Below are 19,820 nucleotides of genomic sequence, written 5' to 3'. Positions count from 1 at the left end.
ACATCAAAGAAACAAGACACCACACCTGCACGTTCCAGGGTAACCCAGAACCTCCAGAAGTGAACAAGAAGCCAGGCTTCTCTTATCCTTTCTTCCCAGAGCCCAAGCTTCAGCCCCCAGCATGCCTCTAATAAATAAGTATTAAGATGTGGAAGTGAATTTTAAAGCTTACAGCCAAATCTAGCCCTTGTTGTACTCTCAAACCAAAGATATGCTCACATTCCTTGGACATCAGTTATTTTCAAGTGGTTCCTCTTGAGAAGCACAAACCTTTCTGATTTCTCAAGTCAAGGCTCCGTACAGTCACACTGTGCTCTTGAAGACCACAAAGCTGTACAAATGTACATTTTTTGCCAGAACTTTCCCACAGAAGTTACTGGTTGCATGGTTAAGCTGCTCTCCTGCTGCACCATCTCCTTACTCAGTTATCCACTACAAAGACAAAGGTTTTGCCAAGCCAGCCAATGTGATAGCCAATACCAAGCTGATACACTTCCCTATTTCCTCTTCCCAGGCCTTGACTAACCAAACTTAAGATTTAATGTTGTCAAACAAGTGAAATCTGGTTGTTATTATTGCACGACACTTCCAGTTTGATGTCTACAAGCTCATTATTCACCTACCTCTCTCACCCAGTGCAGAGTTTTGGTGAGCCCACACAAACTTGAGGAAATAGGAGCTCGCACAGGCGTGCCAGCAGCAAGTGCCAGAACCACCTCCGTGCTTTCACACAGCAGCTCCCTGGTCCTGGGCACCTCTCCCTTGAGAGCACAGAGTAAGCTGTGGGTTCAAATGTTTTTGCACTGCTCTTCATCTCATTGAAGAGACGAGGCAGAGCCCTGCAGCTGTGTGTGCAACAAGCCAGGAGCGATTTGCTAACAACAGGCAGCCAGTGCAGGGGGTTGTGTTAAATATAATGCAGCTCGTGCACCTACCTTTAAAGTAATACCACCACCATTATATTAATAAGTACGCTGAGACTTGATCTGATTGATACGTCCTTGAATGACTTTTAATGCTGCCTGAGCTGAGTAAATCCTGTTAAGAGACGTTTGCTCTTGCTCCAAGTCAGAGCAGGACAGTAAATTAAATGCAATGGTTGGCCCGCAGATATCGCTGTCACATGAATCACCGGCCAGCCATAAAGCACGAAGCACTCCAGCAGCAGGAGAAGGTGAAGAAGAGGGTCGAGAAACCTTGTCCAGAGATGATTTCCTGCCAAGGGGGAAAAGCTTTCAAGCATTTCTAGATCCTGGAGGAACTCGAGCATCCCCCCCCTCCATCAGATCTGGCTTTGGGCAGGACACCACTTTCTGTCTCGGGGTGACACTGCAGGCAATTTATCTTTGCTTTTTCACAACCTAAATGGGAAACTCCTTCAGATAAGAAGAGCATTGATCTCAAGCCAAGATTTCCAAGCTGTATTCGTGTATTTATGCATGACATAATTCTGTCCCAGTCTACTCCATTTGAAGGCAAGTTCTCCTAAACATCAACATACTTGGTTAAGCTGATCTCCAGTATCCTTACTCGTATTTCTAAAGAGAAGTAGGTAGAGCAAGTTAAACCCTTTATTTTACTGAAATATGGGAGCCTCACAGTATTTGAGCAGGACCTCAGCGTCAAGGAGCAGTGAACAGCTTTACTCTCAGGGTTTGCAGGGAGGTCTGCATTTAGCATCATCACTTCCTATTGCACAAGCTCACCCATCACATGCCCCATTTCACAACTGTAAACATAAAACACATCAATTCTAATCCCCCCCAAAATACCGTCATGCTCCAGTCCATGTAATGAGTTGTCATTTAATGGATTAGTCTGGTAAACCTTTCAGCCTCTGTGTTTAAGGAGTGGTCTAGCTAATAATACCCTGCACATCAGTGTCACACCAGATTTGGTAGCTCTGCCATAGGCACAGAAGGTGCTCCAGATCTAACTGTTAATAATGCAACTCCTTAAATTTCCTCCTGATATCTAATCTAAGCCTCCCCTCTTTTAGTTTAAAGCTGTTCCCCCCGTCCTATCACTGCACCCCCTGACACAGAGTCCCCCCTCAGCTTTCCTGTAGGCCTCCTTTAGGAACAGGCAGGCCGCTGTAAGGTCTCCCCAGAGCCTTCTCTTCTCCAGGCTGAACAACCCCAACTCCCTCAGCCTGTCTGCATAGGAGAGGTGCTCCAGCTCTCTGAGCATCCTCATGACCCTCCTCTGGACTCACTCTAATACTTCTGTGTCCTTCTTGTGCTCTGAGCCCCAGAGCTGAACACAGGGCTCCAGGTGGGGTCTCAGGAGAGCAGAGCAGAGGGGGACAATCACCTCCCTCGCCCTGCTGGCCACGCTGCTTTTGATGCAGCCCAGGATGCAGTTGGTTTTCTGGGCTCCAGGCACACATTGCTGGCTCACGTCGAGCTTCTCATCCACCAGCACCCCCAGGTCCTTCTCCTCAGGGCTGCTCTCACTCAGTCCATTCTCACCCAGCCTGTATTTGTGCTTGGGACTTTGCAGATGCAGGACCTTGCCCTTGGCCTTGTTGCACTCCATGAGGTTCGCACAGCCCCACCTCTGGAGCCTGCCCAGGTCCCCCTGGATGCCATCCCTTCCCTGCAGCCCTCCAGGGGCTTGCTCCCAGCTGTTAGCCTGCACAGGCACACTGTGACACGAGTACCTGGGGCACCTGAAGAACCAGCCAGGTCTGTCGGCTGCCATAAGCCAGAGGACAAACCCTTGAAGAACAAGAACAGACAGGTACCTGCCAGGCAGGCACTGAAGTTATCCTGGAAGAAGACAGGAACTCACTCCAGGTCACCGTGTTGGGGCTGCCTGTGTCGGAGGGGCAGCACCGCAGGCTGTGACAGAGCTCAGAGCCCCTCAGTGTCAGCCCTGAACTCTCCCCACCTTGCTCAAGGCTCCCAGGGTTGTCCCAGGTGATCCTCAAGAGCATTACTTACAAAGTTTCTCCCTCAAGGTTTTTCCTCACGAAGTGAGATCAGCGTGGGCTCTGATCCCCGAGAAGCATCTGACCAAGGCACCGAACCCAGCCCTGGTCACATCCCTTTGTGCGTGGCTCAGCTTGGGAGGCTCTGACAACGCTCCACTCCCTCTAGCTGCTACGGAAGGGAAAGCAAAACAGGAGAAAACGTGCGCCTGGCTGCCTCCTCCAACCGCTCCCACCACCCACAGCAAGCTGCAAGCTGCTCCCCGGCCTCTGTGGGATATTCCCGCAGTGGGGTATTGCCACTGCTCCAAGCTGGAGACTCCACAGCTACGGGGACGTCAGAGACTTACAGTGGGAGCAAACTGGATTTCAGAGGTAACAGGGCACAGAAATTGGAACTAACACAGATAAAGGTGTCAAATAGAGTGAATTTGAGAGTAACATGGAGCTTGCAGGCCAATGAAAGAAAAGGCAAAGGGGTAAAAGGCATGTTAGCAGACACATGAAGAGGATCCTAAAGATCCCAAAGCGATGAAGAAGCCACCAAAGGGGTCACAACACCACCAGCTTGCTCTCAACACCCCTGCCACCACCAAGGTGACTTTACCAGCCTTAGAAGCCAGTCGGAGGGTGAGAACAACACCAGAAGGTGCAGAAACTGTGTGCGCAGATAAGAACTTTCGCTGTATTACTATTAACGACACCCTGTCTGTATAAGTAATCTTTCTGCAATAATTAGATCCTAATTAATAATTATTCTTCAGCTAAAGCTTCATGGGAGCGTCAGGAAACATTACTGCAATTGAAGTGTGCCTCCTCGTTGCCCACGGAGGTTTTAGGCACAGAACACGTGGCTGGAAGCAGGGGGACAGCTCAGAGCCCGCTGCTGGCTGCAGCTCCGCATCTTTCTTCCCACAGAGGAGCTCAGCTGGGCAGAGGTTCCTGCAGCACCTCAGGGTTTTTGATCAAAGGCCCCGGCCTCCCTGGCTGCTGCTAATCCAAACCCAGATAGGAGTGACTCTAAAAACTCTCACTGCCTTTAAGAGGAACATAAGTGGTCCCTCTGCAGCCGTAAATTGAAGCTGACAGAGGAACATTTTTGGCTGCACAGCAGCATTTCAACGTAGTGCTTAATCTCACTTAATGCTCGCTTTCCCTTTCGGTCATCCTTTGTTTGACATTTTTCTGCTTACTCACTGCAGGACGTCAAAAGGACAAGGGTGAACACCTCCCCTCCTCTGGTGGGAGAGCCTCCACACAGAGCGCCCACGTTACCAGGACTGCAGCAGAGCTAAGAGTGGAACTGTCACCAGTCTACCTACAAGTGACTGAAGGGGTTGTGGGTTTTTTTTTCACCCTCCTTTTGAAAGCTGGTCATCAAGACCTTGGCTTTCAAGACAACTCCCTGTTCCTGCTGCCATGGAAACATCACTTCTTTGGTACAGCTGACATCCTCCCTCACCTGCACGGGTGTCCAGCACTCTCTCACTGATGCTACGTGGTGAATCTCATCCCTTGACTTCACACAAGGCTCCTCTGTACTGCCTGGGGGGCCCCTCCCTGTTAAAAGAGCAAGGGGTGAGAGGAAGAGGACACAGCCCTGAGACCTGATGGTGAGGAGGAAGGAGCCCAGTTCAGCCCCGCACCACTGCTCTGGCCAAAAGAGGAACCTGGCAGAGGCTTGAGGCAAGGTCATCTGATGACTGCACTCACGGCAAGGGCAGCAAAGAGAGGAGGAAGGAAGGAAGACAACCATGACTAAGGCTTTTTTCCTCTGTCCCCTATGGGCCTTACAGAGCATCCGACAGCCTCAGTCAGCTGTACCACTCTGCCACCAGGCACACGGATCAGGCAGAGCAAGGCACTCACCTCATTCACAGCCCCATGGTCCCAGTTTGTTTTGAACTGGCAGGGCCAGCCTCATCACCACCCCACCTGCTCCTCCTCCTGAAAAGGGGTGATTACAAGTGACAGCTTCCCGTTACCCTCCGATTCCCAAATCTCTGACCCAGCAAGAACAGCTGACGCTGCTCCAGCCACCCACGCTGTGCCAAAACACAGGCAGCTGCACATGTCAGCTGCTGAAGGGCCCCTCCAACACCGTGCACTGATCCCCAGCAGCTCAGCACCTCATCCAGGCACCCGCTGAGGAGAAAAATAGGACAGAAACATCATTAAATAACCCATGTAACAACACCCAGGACCCTCAGAACAAGATTTCCCCCTCCCAGAGATTTCAGGCAGGTCTGCTCCTGTTCAAGGGACCCGCTGATGTAACAGGTCTTCTGTTTTTCCCTCCTCCATCCTGAGGACACAGCTAGAGATGCTCAGCTCAGTGAGCTAATTCCTCCTTCGCGGTTCTGACACCAGCTGTCTTATTTACTTACAAAGCCTTTGACTTTTACAACAGTGTGTTAAGAAAAACCTCACCTCCAGTACTGCAAGTACCCAGTGATAGAGAAAGCAAACACAGCAGAAGAAAGAGGTGCTCCTTTGTTCGGTCGGACAATGAGGTAAGCTTTGTCCCACTGCCAGCAACCAGTTCCCTCGGCATATAAGGAACGTTAAAGTCCACTTTATCAGCCCCAGAAATGCAAGTCAAGGCTCTAGGAAAAGAAAGGCTTACGTGCTCTCTTAAGAGATCCCATGCAGTATTTTGGGACTCGTCCTGAAAGTCCCCCAAGAACAGGACATTTTGAAAGTCCCCAGTTCACATAAATGAAAAGCTGCTGAATATACAGCCACCTTTTATCACCAAGTCAGAGTTTCTGTATCACCAGATCATGGTTTGTGCTGTGTGTGGTCACCAGACTGCTCAGAAGCAGTCTCCTCAGTCAGAGCACCACAAGGCGCTGCTTCTGTACTGTGGGGGCTGCTCCATCCTTGTTTTCCAGTGGTGCATGGGACCTGCACTAATGGTATCAGAGGCAAGGCACACAGATACTCTTTTGCAGCAAAACCAGGTACTTTTTTTTTTTTTAATTAAAAAAAAAAAAATAGAAACCATGCAACTTCAATTGTTAGCCCATTCAGCTACTCAGCCCATGCAACAACAGGATTTTTGTTCATGGCACCTGGACACAAAGCAATAGAAGGCTCGGAGCACTATGTCCCTTCAGCCTGAACTGGCAGCGCTGCTTTGGTGCCTGCAATCACACAGCAAGAGACTCCAAGCACTCAAAGCCCCAGCTTTCTGGAGTGATTGGCAAAGGAGTGTGCACTGAGCATCGTTTAAAGGAATGCCAGACATCCCTCTGCTGCAAATGAAGCCTCTCCAACTGAGAAAGAAATCATTCAATGATTCTGCTGCTGCTGGTCACAGGCTAGTAGTACCTTCCTGTCCACTCTTCTCCAGCATAAGGGCTCAGTGCACAAGCCAAACAGAGACTGCTTCTTGACACGTGCAGATGGTGGGTGGAGGAGAGAAACACAGGCAGTTTTTAACTCTTCTCTGGTTAACAGAAGCAACCCAGGATGTTCACACCAGCCCCAGGGCCAGGACTTGACAGCCTGGGGCTTAGCAAAATGCATGTCATTGGTGAGTAACGCCGCATCACCAGATGGGATTTCCAGCACAAGCACTCCAGCTTGCCAGAAATAAAGCCTCTGAGGGCTGGCCAGCAGAGCACGACCAGCCACTAACTGAACAGGCACAAGCGTGGTGCCTTCCTTAGCTTTTTCTCCTTGTACCTGCAGGTCTTCACCTCGCCTGAATGAGGAAATAGCGTGTTCACCCCCCTAAAACGAAGCAGCAGAAGGTGTTTTACCATGGATGCTTCATGGCAGGTTTGCCACACCAGATACACCGCTTCGTTACACAGCCTGGGGTGCAGCACCCTCCTTACCCAGGGCTGGATTTCAAGCCACGATGAGTTCAGGAACAGGACGAGCCCATAGGAAGAGTCAGCACTGTCTCTAAAGCTCTCGAGGAAAGCTCAATAGTTCGCTTTTCCCACAAGAAGCTGCCCAAGTCTCTGTAAGTGCAACAACTAAACCTGAGACAGCTTCAGGCATCACAGCAGCGGCCCGAACACATCACAACAGGCCCGGACCCATCGAGGCCGGTGCTCGCTTTGCTTTCTTTTTTTTAAAAAAAAAAAAAAAAATCAAACCCTTAGGAAGGATTTACGGACCCAGGCACCAGCCGTGCTCCGCGGTCCCCTTCCCCCTGCAACCCCCGGGGGTGCCGGCGCCATCGGGACGTGGCAGCCGCCTCCCCCCCCACACCCTCCACCCCGGGTTCCTGGTCTGGCCGGCAGCTCCCCCGTATAAATGAGCACCCCCCCTGCCCCGGTGGGGTTTCACCGAGCAGAGGGCAGCTCCCTGCCCTGCCCGGCCCTACCTTGCTCCCGGCGGGGCTCCATGGCGGCCCGGCTCCGCCGCTCCCCGCTGCCGGTGCCGCGGAGGCGCCGCCCGCGCTGCCAGGCGGGGCGGGACGCGTCAGGGCCGGCCCCGCGCAGGTGAGGGCGGCCCCCGAGGGGGAAGGAGCCGCCATCAGCGCTCGGCCCCGGGATTTAGAGGCCGGGCAGCGGCCGCACGGAGGCGTCGAGGGCACGGGAGGCGCTCCCAGCACTGGGGGTGCCCGGAGGGACGCGCCCCGGAGCCGCCGCTGGGGGCTGGGGGCGCCATTTTGTGGCCCCGCCGCTGCCCCCGGCTCCCAGCCGCGCGGAGCGATGGCTTCAGCTGAAAAAGGCTTCAAAGACCTCAGCCACGCCTCAGGGAGGCTCAGATCTGCAGAGTGAACACACACAGGGGCAGTTCTGCACATCCCTTAGTTTTATTCCAGCATTAGGAGCCCACAGAGTGGGGTTACTGGCTTGTCCAACCCAGCCCCAGTTCCTCCAGCCACAACCCTTTTCCCTTCATCCGACTCCTTATAAAGCATTTTTCTCCCCAAGTGTGGTGTCTCGCTGTCTGTACACCTTGTCTGGTATGCGTGTAATGCAACACCAGGACTTCTGTTCCTCGACGTAACTTCACACGGGGTAACAGGGCAAGAAAAACTTGCTCTAACACCATTAGCATGAACAGGCTTCACGGTATGATAACCGAACGCACCGCCTCGCGCTGCTGTGGAAGCAGAGTCCTCGGTCATTCCACCTCCTATTTGTTATATATTTGCCAGCAAAGCACAGGCACGCTCACAGATAACGCCACGTTACTGAAATTAAGCTGTGATTTGGTTTTAGCTTTAGAGATTCCCCCATGAGACTTGCTAGCACTTAAGAACAGGCAAGCCAGTGCCTCGTGGCTACATTACAGAGAATTTAACAGCTGAGGAGAAAACAGACCACCGACTGTCCTGCCTACAATCTGAGCTCTTCCTCCTAACATAACATTAAGCACAGCGTTTTCATTATGTAGTCTCACAAGCAAACCGTTTTAAGAGACCGTCAAGAGCATTAAGCTACCTAACACATCTCTCGCTGCACCCTTTTCAAGCCCCTGGCCTTGCCATCGATGGATGTGTTTGTTCAAAAAGATCGATGTGTGCAGCGAGTGAGTGGCAAGGCACGCATGGCGTGGCTTTGTGAATAGCCGGCTTGTCCCTGACACGCAGCATGCACAGTCACATGGCGAGGCAGAGCACAATAGAGAGTCAGGAGGTGCCAATTCAGGGGTGCCCTTGCTTCGGATAACAAACAACAGCATCAAATCCAGGTATTTTTCAGCCCACGAGGCTGCTGAGGACGCAAGCTTTTGCTGGGTAAAGGAGCACTGGCTTAAATTCTGGGATATGCACAGCTGAAGCGTGAGGCATTTACAGTGGTGCCGTAAAAGCGAGCAAGAAGATAAAACAAAATGAAAACACAGGAATGTTTCCTTATCTCATAGCACAGCAATTTAGACACATGATTCTCACCAGAACAAGCTCATCCTGCACATCTCAGTTATGACTATTTCAAAAAAGAGTTACTTGAAAACATTCTTTTCCCCTAAATATATATAATTTTTTTTTCCATGGTACTCCACGTGAGGCCCCGAGCTTCCCCACTGATCAGCTGCTATTTCCTCCTGAGCTGTAGTCCCAGTGAAAGACCACCAACAGCACTACAATTCGCATCCCTTTACTTTGCAGCTGCTTTACTCTGGCAGCGCTGAAGCATCTGCCAGGAGCCAACCTGCAGAGCAGGGAAGCTGTCAGCGTTTCTCTGCTGCTTTAGCAGCCAGGAATTTTTAGCCAACACATCCCAAAGTGCAAAAGCTAGTAGTGAGGACAGCAGTACTATCCCGAGAGATGACTCCGTGCCCCTTGGCACAGCTCGCAGGAGTCGCTGGCACTACATCAGTGTCTCACCCATGGCTGTCACACTGAAGAAAACCATCTGTAGCTTAGGTGTAGCCCTCATGTATGGAGTCCTGCACCAGTTTTGAGGAACTACAAGTTCACAAATCCCTGCTTTCCAGCTCACCCTGCAATTTGGCTTCCTTAGCAGCTGCAGGCCACTCAAAGTGAAGATAAGGCTACCTGTAGCATATTGGCCAAATCAAATTCCTGTCTTTTCCAGAAGGGTTTTAGTTGCAAGAAAGACACTCAGAAGCCATAGGCCATCTCCAAATACAATGACAAATTCCTTTTTACACAGTGAGGAAACTGAATTGTTGTAACAAGCATCTGTAAATAGTGCCTATTAAAAAAAAATCAGTATGACTATTGCCTAAAGGCTTAGGTACAATCACAGATTATAAACAAACTCAGAAGAGACGACTGGGCCTGCCCTGAAGGCTTCATTGTCTTTATGAAAAAGGATAAGACAGAAAGGCAATGGGACCAGCAGCGCACTGAGCTACCGTGCTTTGTGCAGTGACTTCTCTCTTCCTCCAGGTGGTTATAAAAGTACCAAACACACACACATATAGAAGGCAGGCCTGGAACTATCCATGTAAATACAGGACTTCAGAATATTTTGTCCTTGGTAGGATGGCGCCCATCCCATGCAAGTGTTGCTTGTATGGGAATGCAAGTAGAGCACCAGAGGCGGCTCCTGTGACAGGGTTTCATTGCACAGCCACAGAACTGGGACTGCAGTACAAGTAACAGGCAAAGCAGCCAGAAGTAAAGGTCAAGGTTTTGGAGAATTAATGCTTCCACGTTCATTCAAGAACCCAGACTTAAGCAATTATTTTTCAGACTCACTCTGCACTTTGTCTCCTCTCCTGTAGTCACAGATGCAATTACCTCCAAAGAACCCATCTTCCTGCGTGCAAAGAGCTGAGTCCAGTGGTGAGCTGTACTCGCTGAGGGTGGCTGCTGTGCTCATGTATGGCCATAAACAGACACGGTTGTGCAACCAAGTGCTGAGCTGGCCATGGCTACTGAGAGGGCTAACACATTTTAGAGCTATGCCTGTGGACATAGTTGGGCAACACAGCACAGCAAGTCATCTGCTGCAGCTTGCAGAGTTCACATGACACCTTTGGTTGCCAGATTGAGAGTTCGGTGCCAGTAAATGGGAACCACAAAAGCACACAGGACACCTAGCCTAAGCAGCAGAAAGTGCTAGAGAGCTGTCCTGAATGCCTCATATTTCCAAGGCTACTTCACTTGGCACCAGAAGAGCCCTCCGTTCATTCAGAGCCTTGAGTCATCTGCCAGAAGCAATCTGTCTTAAGGAACACGTCCAATGTTTTTATTTCCAAACGCAGCAGAAGAGCACAGTCAGCTTGACTCCTTTTTAAGGCAATGCCTAGAAGGATTTAATGACCTAAACCACAGGATTTTGTTAACCTAACTGAGAAGGGGAGACAAGTGCATACTGAACCATCAGTATCACAGGAAAATCAAAACTAGATACTCAATGAACCTGTACTTCCTAGGTGGTTATCCCCTGTTATTAAGGTTAGGAAAAACAGACAAGCAAGAGGCTTTTTTTTTTTTTTGGCCTGCTTTATCAGAAATACCCTGAAAGCACTTACTACATCAAAGCCCTGGCAGCCAATGAGGGCCATACATTGGGTCAGAAATCCTGTGCAGTATGTCCCACCTGAGGCAGCGTTAGAAATCCTCAGAAGCAGAATTCCACCTTCCCAATTAGATTTGCTGTCAAAAATGGACACTTCACATGTGAGTGCCTTTTCAGAGTCAGGTAGCAGCTGGCTGGCAAGTAAGAGAATCTGTACTTTTGACTTGTCCTGCTGAAACCCTTCAGTAGAAAATGAACCTTTCACACCTTTAAGTGTCTACAGATCAACTTAAAAATCACATCTATGTACGTTCTGGGGTAGATAAGCAGGCTTCTTGTGGAATTCAGTAATGCCATAGGCTCCCATCTCACCAGCAGAGCTGTACATTGCTGAAAATATCTGCAGGTGACTTTTACCTAAGTGCAATAGTGTCTCCAAGTCCAAGGTCACTTTTGCAACTCAGAGTTAAACTCTGAATTGCTCAGTTGCTTGATAAGAGACTTTTCCTGCAGTCCTAATCATTCAGGTGTTGATACAATTTGTACAGGGCTCTTAGCTGAAGACCTCAAAGTTAGGAGGTATCTCCAATGAGCTCCAAAAGTCCACCATAGTGAAGCTTTACATTGCACCCTCACCATTGCAGCATGGCCATTTAGATGTAGCACAATTATTTGTCCTGGAACAAAACCTGAAATACTTTTGAGAACTAAATCTTCCAGAGGACCAGGCTCCATGACACCCACCTACATGAAAATCATTTCCTTCAAACCTGCTTGGTGCATGCAACAAGATGTTAGGTGAGAACTCATACCTCTTCTCCATAGTAGGATGTGACACCCACCCTGCACAGCTGCCAGCAAGCATATGATAAATAGACATTAGGGGAGTTAATAAAAATAAAAATGAATTTAAAAAAAATAAAAAAAAAATAAAATCAGTTTGTGGTACCCGTGGTGCAGAGTCGCTAGAGGGAGCGTTGGAGCACCCCAGGGGTGCGGAGTTTGCCCACTGGTTATTTCGCAATTTCCCAGTGAGGGGATGGTACCTGTGTGCTTATCTTAATGAAGACCCCAAAACTCCTAACAAGGCTTATTTTGCACGCAAAAGACTCGGCATAGATGTACACACAGATAGATGAACGGTACAGGCTTTACCTCATCAAAGAATGATCTGTAACTATTAGTTTGATGTTAACGTCACTTTTTAATTCCCTTTGCCAAAGTTACTAAGCCTCACGCCTGTCTAGGAATATCCCGTCTAGGGATAACCTTCCCACCCCCAGTCTTGAATTCCTCCTGAAAAGAGGGGAAAACATTTCTAACTTGTCACTTCTTCGGTAGCACAGCTTCCTCTGGTAGCGTTGGTTCAATCACAGCTCCAGGAATTCTGAGTCCTCAAGCCTCCGAGCTATCTCCAGTTACAACAAGTATATTGATCAGGGAAACACGCTACTTTCTTTGCCACACGCGTTGTTATCTGCAACTAGCATCTTTATTGGTGCGGTAAATACACTGTAGCCAAAGCTTCAGTTAAATTATATCTGTGTCAACTAACCGCTGCTAATTAGTCATGAATATTCCATTGCAGAACAAGGGCTAACTGGAACATTTTCACCTTTGAAAAACTGAAACTAGGGATAAAATGAGGTCACATCTTCAGTAACTCATTATTAAGCAATTTTTAAGGCTGCAGTGCTGTACAGTTACCACATGGTAATTAAGAAGCAGGGGACCTGCTTGCTTTTCAAACTGTAGTTAACTTCCAGCATACTCCTGTGAGATAACTAGGTAATACCAGGTCCACTTCATTACTGTTAAACCAAAACACAGAGGCTTCTTTATAATTTGCTAGAAACAGACAAGAAAACAGAACCAAAAGATTTGGTTACAAACACTGGAATACCATTAAAAGCTTACAAGGAAGGAAAAAAGGAGTGATGACCTAATTAACTAGAACTGCTGGAAGTTTTTTTTCTTTTTATAGGTTTTTATAACAAGAAAAATCCTATTTGAATAGCCTGCTCACTTTCATAATGTGAGCCACAGAACTTCAGCCTTTACATTCATTCACTAAACATTTTTTCCTTACTTTGCAAATAAAGTCATCCCTTACAGTTCCCCAATAGCACAGCATCCAGTCTTTTTAAGAGAGGCATTTTTTGAGATTCTAAGCATATGGCTGTTCTCACTGATAAGACACTTCACTGAGCCAGCCAACATGAAGTGAAAAGATGAGCAACAAATCAGACCATAAACACCACAATTAAAGATTCATTCATCTCATGAATGTTTCACCAGCAGTGCTGTCTACTTCCTGCCACCACCACCCAGTCAGGAGGCGCTTCCACCACAGTCTCACTTAGAAATACACTTCCAACACAAGATGCACAAAAGCTGTGATTTGTGTGTGCTAGTTTTTCCTTCAGACTGCAGCGAAGGCAACTATGCTACATCTCCCACTAGTACCATCTAGCTCCCACCTGATCTCACAAAGCTCATTTTGAAACTTCACTCTTGAAACTTCCCCCAAAGTAGGCAGACTGTATTTCTGATTTCAGAAAGAGCAAAACAGATCAACCAAACCTCCTCCCTTCCTTCCTTTCCCACCATTTATCAATGCGTTCAAAACCAGCATGGAGATCACCTGATTTCTCAGTGAACCCAAACTTCCACCAGAAGGCCTCAGGAACTGGGTCAGCCGCCTCCCGGTTCAGAAGCAAACGAGGTGAAGGTGTGGTTGTGCAAAGTGAGCCATCTGGCATCCCCTGCCTGAATGGCTTTCTTTTTTTATTTTTTTCTCACATCAAAGAGAAAATCCCTGCAGTTGCTGTGTTTGTAAGAGACTGTGTACTTTGTGCCCGAGTTATACATCCGTGCATGTGCTAAATGCAAACATGAGAGTGTTCTTATTTGCCCATGCAATTGCTGAGGCTGCGTGCAAGTAATGAAGCTTGCTGCATGCTTTGAGCGCCCTACAAAATCAGTCCTCACCACAGCAGCTCTCCACAAATAAATGCAAACTGGGGGAATAGCTGAGAAACCCCAGAGCCTGAAACATGCCCCTACTCTCCTGGAAGAGTATTTTTGTGTTACCTGTTTGTCATTTCCATTACTTCAGTAAATAAACAATCTAAGTCTCTGATATGTATCCAACTAATAGATTTAATGTCACTAAAGATCCTGTTCCCTTCATGGCTGCAGAAGTTAACTGTCTGTAAGGTAACTTTCTTAATGCAAGTTTGCATGAAAGTCATTGCAGCGTGTTGGTGTACCCACACTGTAGGATGCTCACTGGAAGTGCTGAAAGATGTGTTTCCCTCTGTAATGCAGCCGTTCACATATGCATCTGGCCCTGTCTGAACTCTTGTTTGCCCTCCCTTTTGCACATGCATCAAGTCCCAGCCTTTCCATTTCTCCTTCATGCAGCCATAAGCATACTTGATCGCTCCAACCCACAGTTCTTCTTATTTCCCTCATCCTCAAAGACAGCATCTCTGGGTCAGGTGTGCAGGGGCAGGACCCAGCACTGCAAACCACAGAATCACAGAATGGCCAAGGTTGGAAGGGACCTTTGAAGATCATCCAGGTGGGTTTTGAATATCTCCAGAGAAGGAGAGTCCACAACCTCTCTGTGGCCTCACCAGGGCTGAGCAGAGGAGGATCACCTCCCTTGACCTGCTGCCAACACTCTTCCTACACACCCCAGGACACCGTTGGCCTTCTTGGCCACCAGGGCACATTGTTGGCTCGTGGTCAGCCTGCTGCCCACCAGGACCCCAAGGTCCTTCTCTGCAGAGCTGCTCTCCAGCAGGCCACCCCCCAGCCTGTGCTGGTGCTTGGGGTTATTCCCCCCTAGGTGCAGGACCCTGCACTTACCTTTGCTGAACTTCAAGAGGTTCCTCTCAGCCCAACCCTCAGCCTGCCGAGGTCCCTCTGAATGGCAGCACAGCTCGCTGGGGTCCCAGCCACTCCTCCCAGCTTTGTGTCATCAGCAGACTGGCCGAGGGTGCTCTGTTTCACCATCACTGATTAAGTTAAACAAGACTGGACCCAGCACTGACCCCTGGGGAACACCGCTAGCCACAGGCCTCCAACTAGACTCAACCACTGAGCACAATGCCCAGAGCTCTGCCATGTTTTAATCCAGTTTAATGAAGTTATTAACCCACCCCACTGCCAATTCACAGCTTGCCTGTGAAACCAGGCCCTGGGCCGAGCCCTGCCAGGTGGTTGCATCGTGCCCTGGGCCCACGGTGCACCTCCTGCTGCCCATTTTGCGCCTCGCTAAGGGACCGCTGCCAGGGGGCAATGTTCACCTGTTGTGCAGAGCCCCGACAGCTTAGGTTGCCAGGTTTAGTCATAGGATTGTTGGTTACTTAATCGAGGGAGGTCTTTGCAGCAGCTTTATGAACCATATTTCTGTTTGCTCTGGAGGAGAGAAGCATCTGAACGGCTGTTGCTCAGGTGGTGGCCTCTGCCTTCCTACCATGGTGAAGAGCTGATATTTGCAGCTGTTCTCTCTGATATCTGTGGGTTTATTTCCCTTGTTGTAACAGCACACACTGGTGTCTCTAGTGTGCTTTCCACTTAATATATTATCTGCTGCTGTCGGCTTAAAACAGCCTGGGACAAAGTCCATGTTTTCTTTTCAGCTCTTCTATGCTTTATCCTCCAGCGTTTATGAAATAAATCAGTGTGTGTCTCTGTGTCTCTAGCCAATTTCAGCATTAAGAAAAAATATCACAGATAACACAAATAATTCTCCTCTTGTCTATGCCAAGATAAAGTCAGAGTCAACTGACTGGTGTGAAGCTTTCACTGCTATCAAAACAGAAAAGGGAGGAGGATCAAGCTGCCCATATAACATGTGCCTTGAAGAAATTGAAGGCATGCTGCACAGTTGTTCTCCGTACCAAACAGAGCAGCAATAAAGAGGTTTATTTAATTGTGAAAGAGCAATTAACTTTGGAAGATGTGTTCCCTGCTCCTGTGAGGAAGCTTGGTTTTGTGCAGCACGTTTCTTTCATACAGCAGTCTCCGAGTGCCTGGCAGTATTAAATATGTCAGCTGAAGACCTAAATAATAAATAAGGCCAGGGGAAGACAGACCTTTTAGCAAAGCTTCCTCTGTCCTTAAGTGGTCTTTTATTTCATATTTAAACAGCATGCACACTTCTCTCCCCACCCCACTCTTCTTCCAACCCTCCCTCCCCACCCACCCCCCCCCAAAAAAAAAAAATCTTAAACTGGCTGATAATTATAATAAATACTCCATATATTTACACTCTCCATCTGCCTACAGGAGCTGTGCACGCTTATGAGGTGTGATTACAGGTGAATGATTCCCTTGGCTCTTACTCTCCTAATAGCTTGGCTTTTCTGATGCCCTTATCTGGCATAAACTGGCCCTTATCTAACATGGGGCAGCTTCTGGACTCTTCTCACTGAGGCCACCCCTGCAGCTCCCCGCTACCAAAACCTTTCCCTGTAAACCCAATACACCCCCCCAGTGCCCCTGGAGGCTGCGTGGAACCAGACGTGGAGCAGAGCAGGGGGAGAGGACAGCAGAGCAGTCAGCAGTCCTGAGGCCAGCAGCCAGGAGGGCATGCTTAGGTGGCTCTGGTGGGGAGAAAACAGAGGGCACAAAGCTCCAGCAGGCTTCCTTCCTTGCAAGGCTTCTCATAAGACACTTATCTTGTATTTCCTTCTTCAGAACTATAAATACTAAAGGGAATTGGGAAGAATGTGCCCTTCTGCAGACTTAATATAACTGCGTGTGCTGGAGAAGAGAACAGCACAGAGAGGCCAGCCTCATGTGCTCTCCCTAAATAGCCTCCTTCTTGTTGTCACTGCTGAAGACAGGATAAAATCTCCAATATTGTGCAAATAATTTAAAAAGGGTGTTTGAGGTGATTTTGATTCTTTTCACTTCATTTTCAGATCCGGAAGCTCAAGGGAACACTCTGGTCTTGTCCTCAGACCCATCTCTGCCTCCTGGCTAGTTTTAATGACGCTGTGCTGTCCTCATCTAGATTATATCCACGTTGCAGCCAGAATTGTTTGACTCTAACCCATAAAGAAAAAGAAAAAAAGAAGAAAAAAAAGGAAAAAAAAAAAAAAGTTTTTTCTTAGTTATGGATTCCTTGTCCCTGGAGGTGTTCAAGGCCAGGCTGGATGGGTCCTTGGCATCCATGCCAGTGGGTGGCATCCCATGGGATGGCAGGGGGTTGGAACCAGGTGATGTTTAAGGGCCCTTCCAACCCAAACCATTCTGTGTTTCTATGTCTCTGCTGCTGCTCCTCTTGCCCCATGTCAGCCCAGGATATGGCAGCACAATTATGGAGCCCAGCATGAGCCCCCTGCTTCCCAGCTTCACATCATCAGCCCCTCAACCAGTCTGGGTATGCCGACATGAGGCGGGGTTTGGGCAGGAATTCCAGCGTCGTGTGCTCTCTCACAGAAAAGAGAACATTCTTTGTCTTCTGTGAGGTGCACACTGCCATCCATGCCCTGGTAATGTCCATGTAATAACACAAACGAGTCCAGGCAGAACTGGGTTCAATAAAGCAGATCAAACTGAGAGCATTTCTTCACATGAGAAATGGAGTGAAAATCGTGGCTCTAAATATTTGTTTAGCACTTGCTATTCCCACCTGGAGGGTAACACTGCTCTCACACACACTGGGAATTCCTAAGTCCTGTGCCTCAGCTCGGGGTCCCCCATGAAGCGGAGGGCTGGGTTTGAGATGCAGGGTCTCCATTCTCACCCCACTGCTGGCCTTGCACCCTTAGGGCCCCACAAAGGCAGTCATGTAGGCAGAGAACATTTGTATACGTGCACTAGGCACTCCCGAGGATGTGACATTGTGCCACAGCTGAAAAGTACTTCTAATAAAAATATAACCCTGTCTTCAGCCTGCTGACCCTGCTGTTCACAGCGCGCTCGGTGCTGTCGGGAAGCTGTCAAAGGCTGTCAGAGGTGCTGAAGGAAAGTGCCAACGCCATTTCCCTGCTCTCTGACCTCCGTAATGGGGAATATTAATACGGAGCATGAATGCATATGAAGACGGTTATAAGGATGCAAAGGTTTTTACCTTGACTGAACAGTTTAGAAAACGTGGACAGCTTTTCAGCCAGAGTCAATAGGATGGTTTATATTGATGTCAGCTTAAACAAGCTGTCTTTTCCTGGGGGTGCAGCATAAATATTGGCAAATCTGCTGTTACTCATTGGAAGTAATGAGCCGGGGAGAACCAGATTCATCCCGTGACTGCACGAGGCTAATGCCATCTCACTGAGGCTTTGCATGGAGGGCAGAGACTGCCAGGATGCTGAGCAGCCAGCCTCAGGATCAGGCCCACGGCAGCGATTGGGTCAGGCATTGCCTTGGGCTCATGTGAGTGATGGGGAAGGCTGAGGGGCTGTGCTGGGGGCCACGTGAGGGCCAGCATGGTGTGAGCTTCCCAGCAGTGCTTCCTAACAAGGGAACTGGCCTCGGCTCCATTTTTCCATCCCCAAAATGAAACATTATTTTTGCCACCTTCTCCTAATCTCATTGGATAGATATTACTCAAAAGAGAACTGTATCTCATTAGTACCACTAGAATTTCTCCAAATCTTCAGCAGTCCAATTGCTGGGTGAGTTTGCAATAAAAGGAGAAAGAAAGTGTATTTTAATTTCCAGACTAAAACAGAGGGATTAGGAGAAGACAGATTGAAATAAACCAGTAGGAAGAACTTTTTAACATACTGCTCATTCTTCCTTGCAGGGAACATGAAAACCCAGGGGATTATTCTTATGGATTGAAGAAATCCATTTAGAGAAGCTGGTCTCTGCTTGGAAAAAAAAAAAATCACAAAAATAAATGTTAATGCTTCTATTGCTCCCATTACTAAACTCAGTGTCACCTTACCTGGACTGTGTGGAGGGGTTGAGGAATGGCTGAGCACAATGGTGCTGGGGTTGGATTGTAAAATCACAGAATCAAAGAAAAGTTTGGGTTGGAAGGGACCATAAAGCTCACCTGGTTCCAGCCCCCTGCCATGGACAGGGACACCTCCCACCAGAGCAGGTTGCCCAAAGCCCCATCCAGCCTGGCCTTGGACACCTCCAGGGATGGGACATCCACAGCTTCTCTGGGCAGCCTGAGCAGGCCTGGATTGTGTCATGATGGACATGCACATGGAGCAGGATCTCCTTCCCCGTTTGTCTGTACAAATGGTAGAAAACCTCCGACTGATGCACTTGCTTTCATTTTGTTCATTTTATGCTGTGTGCTGGCATAAATGTGTGTGGTGGGGAGGAAGATGCTCTCTGGCCCCAAAACCTGTTTTTCAAAGCTGGATTCTGGTGGGGATAAGAAACAGCAATCAAAAAGGCAACAAACACATGGAGAGCCAGAGAGGGGACAGATGGCCCAATTAGAGCACTAACCATGCTAATTTTCCAGTGCTTATCTTATTATTGAAATACTGGCAACTCGGAGGGAAGAGGTTATGTGCTGCAAATGAGATGGAGCCTGTTAGTTCTGGAGAAAAATTACGGAGTGTGCAGAACCAGCCAGGAAAATCGTGACCCGGGGGTTAGGGCTGATGCTTCGCAGGGCTCCTCGCTGCAGAGGGGCCACCTCCTGCTTCCTTCCAGGCACTGCCTGAGAAGTGGGAGCAGCCCACCCAGATGTGGAGGCTGGCTGCTCCGTCCTGAGCCAGAAGGCATCTGCTGTCCCTTATCTGAGGGACACTTACGGAGACCTGGACCCTGCAGTGAGCAGACTCTCAGCTGTGGTGGCCTGGAGGGATTTGGGGGCTTCTACAGGGGACAGCAGGCAGGGCCATGGGGTGTGTGGGGCAGCCTGCCCACGGGAGAGGTTCTGGTGACCACTGCCAGAGCACTGAACCTGAAAGGGTCGAATGAGCTCTCTTTGAGCCACGTAGTGGTGGACGTGGCTCGTGCTGGGGATAAGGAGAACGGGGGATGCTTTTCCC

The 19,820-nt window shown here is 48.9% G+C and overlaps 1 protein-coding gene across 9 annotated transcripts in view; it reads right to left on the bottom strand.

Moving 5' to 3' along the window:
- The window catches only part of TPD52 (tumor protein D52), a 35,510-nt gene extending 21,897 nt beyond the window's left edge, over positions 1–13,613 (bottom strand). For 2 of the 9 annotated variants that reach the window (XM_072034503.1, XM_072034504.1), the window contains exon 1: positions 8,344–8,599. In XM_072034503.1, coding sequence (XP_071890604.1) covers positions 8,344–8,584 — 241 coding nt within the window. In that variant the 5' untranslated portion in view covers positions 8,585–8,599. The other 7 variants (XM_038173925.2, XM_038173929.2, XM_038173920.2 and 4 more) reach the window with 7 other exon arrangements.
- Positions 13,614–19,820: the final 6,207 nt, after the last annotated feature.

This window comes from Anas platyrhynchos, chromosome 2 (assembly GCF_047663525.1).
Source record: "Anas platyrhynchos isolate ZD024472 breed Pekin duck chromosome 2, IASCAAS_PekinDuck_T2T, whole genome shotgun sequence".
Taxonomy (NCBI): Eukaryota; Metazoa; Chordata; class Aves; order Anseriformes; family Anatidae; genus Anas; species Anas platyrhynchos.
The sequence above is the reverse complement of the archived record's forward strand: the minus strand, read 5'-3'. Positions and strand labels throughout refer to the sequence as shown.